This window comes from Rattus norvegicus, chromosome 3 (assembly GCF_021556685.1).
Source record: "Rattus norvegicus strain SHRSP/BbbUtx chromosome 3, alternate assembly SHRSP_T2T, whole genome shotgun sequence".
Lineage (NCBI taxonomy): Eukaryota > Metazoa > Chordata > Mammalia > Rodentia > Muridae > Rattus > Rattus norvegicus.
In genome coordinates this window covers 117,084,262-117,096,853 of record NC_141536.1, presented here as the reverse complement: position 1 = coordinate 117,096,853, position 12,592 = coordinate 117,084,262, and the positions used below count along the sequence as shown (strand labels likewise).

At 46.3% G+C, this 12,592-nt stretch overlaps 1 protein-coding gene across 1 annotated transcript in view; it reads right to left on the bottom strand.

The window, feature by feature from the left end:
* Positions 1-5,731: 5,731 nt before the first annotated feature.
* Positions 5,732-12,592, bottom strand: part of Tgm6 (transglutaminase 6) — a 37,868-nt gene continuing 31,007 nt past the window's right edge. The window contains exons 12-14 of the mRNA XM_087654954.1: positions 8,553-8,707; positions 8,172-8,305; positions 5,732-7,010 (exon numbers count right to left, since the gene is read on the bottom strand). Coding sequence (XP_087511080.1) covers positions 6,857-7,010; positions 8,172-8,305; positions 8,553-8,707 — 443 coding nt within the window. The 3' untranslated portion in view covers positions 5,732-6,856. The remainder of the gene's footprint in view (positions 7,011-8,171; positions 8,306-8,552; positions 8,708-12,592) is intronic.

The following is a 12,592-nucleotide window of genomic DNA, read 5'->3' as shown; positions in this document are numbered from 1 at the left end:
TTCTATGTCTCTGCTGGTGCAAATCAGCTTTCTAAAGCCTAAGAGTCTGTCTACCCAACACAGCTTCTGCAGGTCCACACAGCAGGCAGCCAACTGCAGCACCCTGGTGGTTCAGGTTCAACTTGACTGGGTCTTGGGAGTGCCTAGAAATTTGACCAAACATTCTGGATGCCTCTGGTGAGGTTTGAGTCAGCAGACTCAGTAACTAGATAGCCCTCCTCTATGTGGGTGGGCTTTATCTTACCAATCAAAGGTATTGGATGGGACAAAGTGCTGACTTAAGAGGGCATCCTCGTGAAAACTGCCTTTAGGCAACCAGTTGCCATGTGGTGAGGAAGCCCACGACATGTGGAGGGATGGTGGGTGTGTGTTCACTGGGGGTTTGGGGGTTGTGGGTGTGTGTGGGGGTGGGGATTGTCTGCCCTGTCCCAGCGGTTGCTGGGCTGAGTGGAGCAGAGAGCTGCTCTCCCCTCCAAACTCCATCCAGAGTGCAGATGCATAACTACTTTGTCATTATTTTAAGCCTTAGATTATGGGCTGCTTTGGAGACAGCAAATGTGTCATGGCAGAAGTCACCTAGCTGGTACATTAGAGGGTTCTGCCATCACCAGCAGCACCTCTGACACCCTTTGCACACTTCCTCCATTCTAATCTCTAAGGGCAAAGTCCTAGCACATGGCTATGTGGGTCAGGATGCTCTGCCTGGGTTGTGCTGGGGCACACTATAGAAGGCTTAGTGCTTCTCAGCCTGCGGAAGAGAGGGGCTGTTGAGATCGGAGATTCCCCAAGAGTCACTCCGGGGAAAGTGTCCTTGCTATCCAGAGAGCCCTGTGTGAGCCTGACACAGCACTATTGAGCATGCTAGAGTTCTTAAGGTGTGGGCTTTGTTGGAAATCTAGCAGAGCTTCAAAGTGGGTGAGACCTGGTCTCTCTTCTTACCACATTTTCACTTTCTGGTCACCATGGATAAAGAATTTTGCTCCACCATACACTCCTTTCCAGGATGTCCTGGCTCAGTGTCGGCCCAAGAGCAGTGAGTATGAAGGGAAATCACCAAAACCACCAGCCAAGATGAGCATTTCTTCAATTTTTAAATTTTATTTTGTCTTATGTGTGTGTATAGCTGTTTTGACTGCATGTACACCTGTGTACCATGTGCATGCCTTGTGACCTCGTTATAGAGGTCAGAAGAGGGTATTGATCCTCCGGACCTGGAGAGACAGATGTTTGTAAGCCACCGTGTAGCTGCTGAGAATCAAACCTAGGCCCTCTAGGAGACAAGTAGCCTGTGCTTAACCACTGAGCTATCTGTCCAGCCTCCAAACATTTCCGTGTGTGTGTGTGTGTGTGTGTGTGTGTGTGTGTGTGTGTATGTGTGTTGGTTATCTCTGGTATTTTTGTTATAGTAACAATAAACTAAGGCAAACCCTAAACTTTCCTCTGCTTGGAACAGGGTTTCCTAGATCTTTGTACGACTGACTCTTGACACTAAGCAGATTTCTGATACTGCAGATTGCCTCTTAGGTTATGGATCTGGGCTTGCTCAGAGATTCACCAATCTGACAGTTAATTTTTTTTTTTTTTAGAATTATTTCTTTATATGAGTACACTGTAGCTGTCTTCAGACACACCAGAGGAGGGCATCAGAACCCATTACAGATGGTTGTGAGCCACCATGTGTTTGCTGGGAATTGAACTCATGGAAGGGCAGTCAGTGCTCTTAACCGCTGAGCCATCTCTCCAGCCCAGACAATTAACACATTTTTAACAAATAAGAGGCTTTATTGTATACGACCAGGTTCATACCTAAAATAGATGCTCAGAATATGATGCCAAACTGCCTTAGTCAGAGGGTATAAAGGCAAAACCTACGAGGCTACATACTTCCTGTCTTTGCTCAGTCAGAGACAAGCACTCATCCTGACATCTTGCCCACATGTCATCAAGCACACATCCCGTGACTTTGGGGCAACCAAGCTTGTTTATAGAAGCAAAACACATGGTTCGTTATCTAAATGAACAACAGCCCCCAGGGTTCCAGGAAGCTCTCTGTCCTTGGGCTAGTGGGGCTTACAGGCTAGAGGCATTTTTTTGTTTTATAGATCTCTTAAATACAGTAATTTAAGCTTAAAACACAACACTAGCCATCATCGGTGCTGTGTGATCGTGTACAAGTGACAGCTGTTTTCTACTGTATTTTTCCCTTCCTCATTTTCGAAGAGAGAACAATAGGGCCTTCTTTTTAGAGCTGCTATGCAGGAAGGATGAACAGCTGTAAGAATCCTGAAGTAGCTCCCAGCACGCACACTAGTTCAATCATGGTTTTTTATTGTATTTGAGACCCCAGCCTTCTCAGAGAATCTTTCTCTGGCTCTTGTCTCTAAAAATAGGGCTGTCATATTCAGGGAGGGGCTGCCACTGTTGTTTTCTTTTTGGCACTCAACACTAGATTCAGTTAGTTGATTTATTCAATGATTTGTTTATGCATTTACTTTTATATCTCACTTTGTGTGCCGTACTGTGGAAAATGTCCTGATTGGACACCTGTCTTCACTGGCTACAGAGTATGTGAGGGACGCACAGCACTGTCTTGTCCTTGGATTTACACAGCATGCAGTGTGGGGCTGGGACACAGCCTAGACCCCTGTCAGTGGGGCTTGCTCCCTGGTGAGTAGCACTAAGAGTAGACGCAGTTGTCTATTAGGGACATCCTAGTGGTAGAGCCCTCACCTGCTCAGCATCGTGTTCCTAGGCAAACCAGTGATGGCTTCCATCAGGAAAACAGCCCTGCCAGTCAACCAGGACACTCCAACAGCCATTCCATGCCCAGGGCTTTCACAGGGCCTCCATCATGGTTCAACTCCTCCTTCTGCTCAGTCTAGCTCTCCCAACCCTGGCCTTGTGTGTTGGACCCCAGATTACTCCTTAATCATGATCTTGTATCCTAAACTCCACCTTTGAGTGGCTTCCTGGGATGCCACAGCAGCTGAGCCTGAGGATGACTTGTCCAAGATCCAGGAGACCTCTTCTGCTGCCGTGCAATGACGCCTGCTGTGGAGGGATATCCCCTTCACCAGGAGTGCCAAGTGACCTCCGTCCAGGCTGGCACTTTCACATTTTCTCTCTCTTTGGGAACATGCATCAGAGAAAGGGACCCATATGACAGAAGAGACAGGCCTGCTCAGATGGCCTCTGTGATGGTTGGTTTGCTACAAACCTAGACATACCTGGAAGAGAGAATCGTGAGGAGGTGTCTCCGCTAGATTGTTCTGGAAGAAGTCTGCAGGACATTTCCTTGATTAATAATTGGTGTGGAAGGGCCCAGCTCACTGTGGACAGTGCCATCCTTGGGCCAGTGGTCCTGGGCTGAGCAAGCCGTGAGAGCAAGTAAGCAGAACCCCTTCATGTTCTCTATTTCCTGCCCCCAGGTTCTTGCTCTCTCCTTCAGTTTCAGCCTTGACTTCCCTCACTGCGATGGGCTGCGATGTGGAACTGTGGGCTGAAATAAACACTTTGTCTCTTTCTTGCCTTGGCCATGGTGTTTATCATAGCAACAGAAGCCCTGACTAAGCCACTCTGTGAGGACTACACTGCAGACATGGCTTCTCTCAGTGAGAAAGATGGGGACAGGCAGGGGAGTCAGCATGTTTCTTCAGTATTTCCACTCCACGTCCTTCAAGAGGAAGGACGGTAATGCTTAGAGACTCGGTCCAGGAAGACAGTCATTTTCACCCAATGACTGGGACAGCAGGTATGGGTCCCAGTCTGGAAGTACTGATTTGGAGAGGACGGCTAAAGCCCAGGCCTAGAACCAGATCTCACTGAGGCTAGGGCTCAGTCTAGAATCAGGATTCAATCAAGAGGTTAGAATCAGATCCTTGTATGAAGTGGGAACTATATATAATCTGGTGTCAAAGTCATCTGTAGAGAGTTGGTCCAAGGGGCAGTGTTAATATGGATTCAGTTTGGTACTAGCCAGGGCTTGGTTTGAGGACAAGGGTTAGGATTTGGTTTAATATCAGGGTTATGATCCAGCCCAGGTTTGAATCATGGTTGAATCTAGACTCACTGGCACAATCTGGAAGTTTATTAACCTTAGCCTTGGTTTGAGCTGGATCCTAGCATTTGAGTTAACTTGCTGTTCTGTGGCAGGGTTGGCCAACTCTAACCCTGGGTAGACTTGGCCGGCAGTCTGGTTTTTTTTTTTCTTTCTGACTTTGTGTTGATTCTTTGTGAGTTTCACATCATGTACCCCAGCCCCACTCATCTCCTTGTCGCTTCCTATCCTCTCCCTGCTCTTGCAACCTCCCCTCAAAAAGAAAATAAAAAACAACAAAACAAAAACATAAAATAATCCTGTAGAAGCTGCAGTGTATCACAGTGTGTTCCACAGTATACCCTTTTGTCCACACATCTTAAGGTAGCTGTTGAGGTGGCCGGGGTAGGAGCTGAGTTGGTCAGCCACCCTCTCTCCCACACCGTCACCACCAAGGCGAGGTCTCCAAGCACTGTCCTGGCTAGCTCAGCCAATGCTGCAGCCAGTAAGGGGCAGGGTCAGCTCCTCTGCTCTCCTGTGTTTGAGGCTGGCTCAGCAGCACCCACTTGACCAGAGACAGCTCTACTGTGCTTGCTGTCCAGGCTGTTCTCTGGAGTATGAAGCAGGATCTGCTCTCTGGAGTGCCGCAGCTGGAGAGGGGTGGGGCTAGCTCTCAGACTCTCAAAACCTGACTTGGTCCAGCTCTCCTGACAGCCTCACGTGGGCAGGGAGAGCGCAGTGCTGCCCCTACCATGCCACCTCCCAGCAGGTGAGTAGCAGGACCAGTTCTCCCATACTCATGCCCTTGGGGCTGGCTTACCACCAGGGCCAACTCTACCGTCCTGTCTAGGCAAGGTGCAGGGCCTACTCTCCCAAGTGTAGCCCGTTTTAAATGTTTGTCATGACACATATTTGTTTGTGCACTATGTTAACTTCAATGCTATAGAATCAAAGTTGAATAGCTTCAACAGAGGCCTCCTGGCTTGCCAAACCTAAAAATCTTAGGCTTACCAACTGTCAACTTACCTCTGCAGTAAAGGTGTTGGGAGGAGGAGGCTTGGGTGAATGGAAGACCAGATACCTCACCTATCTCACTGTTCAGAGCTTTCATGAAAGCAGAAGGTCTTCAGGGGATGCAGTGACTTAAAGGAAGCAGGAAGCCCTAGTCTCATGCAAAGTCTTAGCATGGCCAGTTAGGGCTAGAACATCTCAAGAGACCAGTTTGGCCCATTAAAGTTCTATCTCAGGTCAGCTGGAAAGCACCAAGGGAAAGGAGTTGTATGGGAGATGGCTACCTGTCGGCTGGTCTTTGGAATACAAACACTGTTCTGCTGAGTTTAGTTCTAGGGCTGTGCATGCCCCCACCCTCTGGGCTGGCACAGGGCTCTCAGCAGGGCTAGGCTGTTCCCTGTTTACTCCCACCCCCTTGACCTCTACCAGTGTGGATCTCAGGTTTCTCATCAGTCAACATCCTATGACTCAGGTTGGCCTGGAACTCATTATGTAGCCCAGGTTGGCCTTGAACTCGTGGCAATTCTCCTGTCTCAAGCTTCTTGAAACATCTACTCATCTGGTCTCCAAGTCTCATCTTACATTTTGTAGAGTTGTCAGAGAAGTACCTTTATGGAGGTACCACAAGAACCACAGAGCTAATGCCCTGTGTTTGCTTGACTTTCAACACAAACTATGCTCATCTGTATTTAAAAAAAAAAAGGATTTATTTTATTTTAATTGCATTGGGAGGAGGGTGCATGTGCATGTAACTGTGGGTGCCCACAGAGACCAGACATGTTGGAGCCCTGGAGCTGGAGTTACAAGATGTGAGCTGTCTGACAGACACGAGTGCTAGGAACCAAACTCAGGTCTTCTAGAAGATCAGAAAGTACTCTTAACGGCTGAGCCATTTCTCCAGTTCCCTCATCTTCATTTGTATCCAAGAGGATACAAATGCACCTGTTGTGTTGTTCAACATTCTTAAACTGTAGCTTAATTTTAATTTGTCTGTCTGTCTAGAAAATTTCGGTGCTGAATTTCATATCCAGTATCATGGTCTGGTCATGTCTACTCTGGTCCTCATTCCAGGCATCCATGTTCTGCTTTGACTCCAAGTGTAGGATCTGCACAATGCAAGCCATTCTACTTCTGAGAAAGAATGGCTGAGTGACCTGGGGTGGTCCTGTGAACTTCAGGATGGCCAGAGCTAGAGTATGTACATGATGCTGAGTTTAGGTGAGAACTCCTTTGTCTTCTTCAGCTGTTCTCAGGCAGTTTTAGTCCCACCACCCAAATCCAGAGTCAGTGTCTCGAATTAGAGAAGAATCTCCTGTTGCTTAAAATCCAAAGCTTTTTAAGAACGTGAGTTTGGGGGAACACATGGATGAATCATTTGGTTCTCAACTTTGCTTCTGCTTTGTTTTATGGCTTCAGGAAGGCTCCTCTATAATGGGGGTTCTTTGGCTTGGAGAATTCTTGGGTCCAAATGTGACCAGGACATTTGAAGAGGTGATGGAAAAGCAAGAAGCAGTGAGTTACCTGGGCTGAGCTGGCCGAGCTCTGGGGCCAGGGATCTTGAGAAGCTGGGACACACCCCTCTCCCAGCAGAAAGGTGACGAGAGTTAGAGGGTCCCTTTGCTCTTATATCAGCCACTTGCCCTGAAGGTGAAGGATCACTGAGTCCAGCATCTCCATCAATGTGCTGGGAAGGACCTTGCCTAAGCTGGTGAAGGGCAAAGACAGAAGCAGGACTAACCTGAGACTCCCGGCTCTTATATGGGAGGAACGAACAGATGGACAGAATCCTCCCCAAGTTCCTTGTGGCCATCACTTGGCTGTAGCCACATGGATAATCACAAAGCCCTTGATGTCTGGGAACTGTGAGCTGACAAGGTCCACCTGCAGCTGCCTTGGGCCGCTCTTGGAGGGGGTTATGTTGAATTGGATCAAGGCCCTCTCCTGAGGCTTCAAGCTGGGCACCCTTGAGACAAGAGCAGGAGAAAAGGCCATCAGTCAGTCCTCTTTCCTTGAGTCTGGCCTGCCAGGCTGTGCACCCCAGATCCCCAGGACCAACACAATCAACACTTCCTCCATTTATCGTAGCATTCCTCCCCTGCAGCCACATTAGTCTCCTCCCTCACTGGCTCTGAGCACACCTCATACTTCCCTCCTTGACTTTTGGCTCTAACATTCCTTCCATCTTGCCGCCCTTTCTTTTCCCAACATACCAGAGGCCCAGAACCAGAATTCTCTTATTAAGGAGACCTTCCCTTTGAATAAGAGACCTCTGCCTGGGAACCCTGTCTTCTTTCTCCAAACCAGAAAATCTCCTCACATTATTGTTTAGGAACCAGTCCAAATGTCAGTGGCACCAGAACTTCTCCCTCATCTCATTCCAACTTCACCCATGGGCTGTCTCTGGTACCTTAGACCGTGAGACTCATCCCTCATACTCTTCTCATGGGAACAGCCATCTTAGTATCCCTAACAACTCCACATCACTCAGAGCACAGATCAATGTGACCAAGGGCTGTATGAATGGAGTAAATGAATACACAAATGAACATGTGGGTCAATGACGGAGCAAATTTAACAATGGTTGGTTAGATGGCCAAACCAGTCACAACTGAGCTGAGGGAATATATAACTGAGAATATGAATCAAAGAGTGAGTAATGAATGAAGAAAGGACAGCACATGGGGATGCAGAGTTGACTCAGAGGCTAAGAGCACCAGCTGCTTTCTAGAGAAAGAGGGTTTGATTCCCAGCACCGATGTGACTGCCCACAACCAAATGGAACTCGAGATCCGTGGGATCCTGATTCCTTCTTCTGGATTCTTTTCTGGGGATCAGGCACAAACATGGCACACAGGCATGGATGCAGGCACAATGCCTTTATATATAAATAAAAATAAATAGACAAAGGCAGCAAGCAACATGAAGCAAGTGGGTAAAGACTGGAAACAGTAGTAGTATATGTGAATGACAGATCTGCTGCGTTAGTGAAGAAATGGTGACATGGGCAAAGGCTGATGTTGTCGGCAGTAGGTATAACCCTGAAGCCCAGAGTCCCTCCTGCTACCTTCTCAGTACCTGTTTCTTGGCCTGGCCTGACTTTGTCATTCAATAGCCCATTACTTACTCAACACTGAGCTGTCCTTGGAGAAGGCCACTGCCCTCTACCATCAGCACACAGTCCTTTACGCTTTCCGAGAGGGGGTTGATCACCAAGACTTCCACAGCAACTGTTACTCCTACCACCGCTGGTCCCAGCACCTGGAGAGGCAGCACCCACAAGTTACCCAACATCCTCCTCAACCCCATCTTCCTGGAGCCCATGGTTCTGGCTAGACCAGAGAATGTGGGCTTAGCCATATTCACCTCTGCCTCCACATACCCTGTTAGGCTGCCACAATTGTCCCAACCCTTGAGAGATGAAGCTGGTGCCCAAAGCTCAGACCCCAGGTTTAGATGCTCTCCTCCAGCTCTGCCAGCAAGGGTGGTAGATGTGGACAGGAGTTACCTTGATGGTGATGAAGTCCTCCAGGGTGATGTCCTTCTCTACCAGGAGCTTCTCTCCTTTACTGACAAGGCACATGGCAGCCAGCAGGATCTTCTTGTCTTCTGTCAGGTCTTCTTTGTACTGAGAGTAAGATATTGTGACTGGGATCCTCTTCTCTGAAAGGTAGAGCAGTTAAGAGTGCTAAACTCAAGGCTCAGAGAAGGTGTTTTCTTACCTAAAGGCACACAGCAAGAAAGACCCCACATACACCTGGATTCAAATCCAGGCCAGTTAGTACCACAAGTCTCTGGAAGAGTGCCTAGACGTTTACACAAACTCTTCATACTTATCCAAGATGGTAATGGCTTGATACACCGTCTGTCCATCCCACTTGGAATTTATTCACCCTTTATTGCATGCTTATTGTGAATTGGGTCCAGAGAAGAGCGAGATCAAACAAGGGCCTTCAACTTCCAAGCTCGTGGGGGCCACTCCCTTGTGATGTCTCCAAATATTGCTTGACCATGAATGGTTGGCTTCAGTCAGCCCCACCAGCTGTGGGCAGACATCACTCATTTCCCTTGCCAGTACTCTCAAACTTGAATTTCCATGGTCTGGATCTTCTGTGTCTCCCTCACCAACCACACACACCTTGTGTAGGCATTTTCTTCTTGTGTAGCTTACTACAAACTGTAGAGAGCTCTTGGTTCTATTTGGATTACCTTGACCACTATATATCTCATGTCTGTGTGTGTGCACGCATGTTTACGTATGTGGCCCAGACTGTAATAGATTATTGTTCTGCTGCTTTATTTTTCCTTCATATCTGACCCCAGAAGCATTTGAGGCTTCACGTAGGAAAAATCCATGAATGTTTCCATTAGCCCAAAGCTTTGCATGTAGCATGCTCTTCCTTTATGCCAGGAGGTTGATCTGTGTATTCAGATGCTATAAGGTACATTAATTTTTGTAAATTGTCATGCGTTGCTTAGCTCACTGAGAAGCAGGCTGTAGAAACTTGGTTATCTCCTTCCCCATTTCAGACACAATCATGTTTGTCTCAAAGTGTCCTTCAAGGTCTGTGAACAGGGGGCAGGGAGAACAGCAAAATATCCCAAGGGTAAGACACAATGTCTTTGAGAAGAATTGGAAGGCAAACCATTTCCCACATACATCACCACTGTTTATCACGCGTTCTGGAAGAGCCTGAAGTGGGAAAGAGAAGCCACACATTCAGCCGTGGGACACCCAGCCACAGAGAGAAAGCTCAGTTGGGCACTGTACTCAGTTTCAGCCTCCCCAGTTGGTTCCTGCTGGATGTCGCGAGCATTAGAATTAGCGATGGTGTCTCTATTGGCTGCTATTTGTTCTTTCACTTGGACACTTCACCAGAGGGGACACTACTCTGTCCTGGACTCTCTTGACTGGGTATTCCTGCCAGCCACCTTAAAGGGGCTTGCCCAGTTGATTTCTGCTGCATGTTTAAAACATTGTTTTTTAAGTTTTATTTACTGTATATGGGTGTTTACACCACTTGCATGCCTGGTGCTGGCTGAGGACAGATGACATCAGATCCCCTGGGTTCCGAGCTACAGATCAGTTGAGCTACCATGTGGGTGCTGGAGAGCAAACCTGGGTCCTCTAGAAGAGCAGCCCCTGGTCTTAGCTGCTGAGCCATCTCTCAGGCCCCCATGCTGGGATTTTTTTGAATGTCCAGTTTGATCTTGATTCCTCTCCTCTCTATTGTTTACTTAATAAATCAACTCATTTAAACAGAAAGTACACTATTGTAGATTGCTCTCTGAACTACACAAAACAGATGCTAACGTGTTTTCTGGGTCCCCTTATTTCACTGGTGTACTACTAGAAGAATCTTTGTTACAATAATAATAATAATTTTGAAAATAAATTTTTATTAAAGGACTAAAGTGCTGGGAACATGGAAGCTTTCAGGGATAAATGCAATCCTTAGAACCGACCCTGGACAGATGTTATAACTATTATGTCCAACTTACAGTAATATCTAATGAACATATATTCATTAGATAGCAGGCATTATGCCAAATACTTTACATTTATTGTTACTTCTTTCACAGTCATAGGTCTTGGCTCTCCAAGAGTGGTCCTGGGACCAGCATTATCAGAACCAACTGGAAACCCATTGGAATGTAAATCCTTGAGCTCTGTCTTGGAGAACAAATGGATGCCACCAGTGATATGTTGGCATCAGACCAGATCCCTGAGAAAGGTGGCCCCTCACAATGTGCAGCCCCCCCTAAGTCATGGACTCCAATCACAGTTAAGAAAGACTGAGACTTTTCCCCAAGCGGTGGCTCTCTACAGCACCTCACAGCTGGAAGTCATAGACAATATTGAATACTCATCCAACACAGCAGATACACATTCTTCTCAAGCTCATATAGAACATTCACCAAGACAGATCATATTCTGTGTCGTCTACAACATATTAATAACTATATGAAATAGAAATAATGCAGTGGGAAATCTAACAAAACAATAACAAAGAGAACTGAAAAACCTAAAATGCTAGGAAATTAAAGGATTTATTACTTTAAAAAAAGTCTTGGGCTGGAGAGATGGCTCAGCGGTTAAGAGCACCCGACTGCTCTTCCAGAGGTTATGAGTTCAATTCCCAGCAACCACATGGTGGCTCACAACCATCTGTAAAGAGATCCGATGTCCTCTTCTGGTGTATCTGAAGACAGCTACAGTGTGTACTTACATATAATAAATAAATAAAAATCTTTAAAAAAAAAAGTCTTGCTACTTAACTCAGGCTGGCCATGAATTTATGTTCTTCCTGCTTGAGCCTTCTGACCACTAGAATTATATGTTTGCTCCACATGGCTAGCTCAGTACCCTTCTAAAAGAACACTGGTAAAGAAGAAATAGCAAGATATATTTTTAAATATTTGAACAAAACGAAAATGAAAGTAAGAATGCTTCATGAGGAATGTCAAAAGTAGTGCTGAGAAGAACATTATTACTATGCAGTAGTGAAAAGGGGCAGATTTAAAATCATTAAGCTAAGTGTCCACAGGAAACTAGAAAAATTAAAGCCAATACATACCAGGAAAAGAAAAAAGAATAAAAGGGGCTGGGCCTGGTGGCATGGGTCTGTAATCTTAGCTGCTTGGTGGGCTGAAGCAGGAGGATCACAAATTCAAAATCCTATAGGATCACTCAGGGCTAGCCTGGGCAAACCAGTGAGACCCTGTCTCAAAATAAAATGAAAAAGTGGAGGGGCAGGGATGGTGTTCAGTGTGAAGTTCCTGCAAAGCAACCCCCCCCACATTCAATCTGTAGCATTACAACAACCAACCAGCCAGCCAGTTAACCAACCAACCAGCCAACCAGCCAGCCAGCCAGCCAGTTAACCAACCAGCCAACCATCAAACCAACCAACCAACCAACCATCAAACCAACCAACCATCAAACCAACCAACCAACCAACCATCAAACCAACCAACCAACCAACCAACCAACCAAACCACCAACCATCAAACCAACCAACCATCAAACCAACCAACCATCAAACCAACCAACCAACCAACCAACCAACCATCAAACCAACCAACCAACCATCAAACCAACCAACCAACCAACAAACCATCAAACCAACCAACCAACCAATCAACCATCAAACCAACCAACCAACCAACCAACCAACCAACCAACCAACCATCAAACCAACCAACCAACCAACCAACCAACCAACCAACCAACCAACCAACCAACCAACCAACCAACCAGCCAGCCAAAGAAGGAGCAAGGAATCATACAAAAAAGAGAACAGTACGAAAGAAAGATAAAGGGAATAATACTAATTAGAGTAGAAACCAATGAATGTTAAAGTGAAAAAAAAAAGTCAGTATTGAAAACCAGTCAAATCTAAAGCTTGTTCTTTGGAAAAGAAAAACCCTTGAATTTATCTAAAAATTTAAACCAAGTAAAGTGATACCTATGAAGAGCTTATAAAATGAGCTCTAATTTAATATGAACAGTGCCCAGCATGGCAATATTTAATTAGGACTATGCTT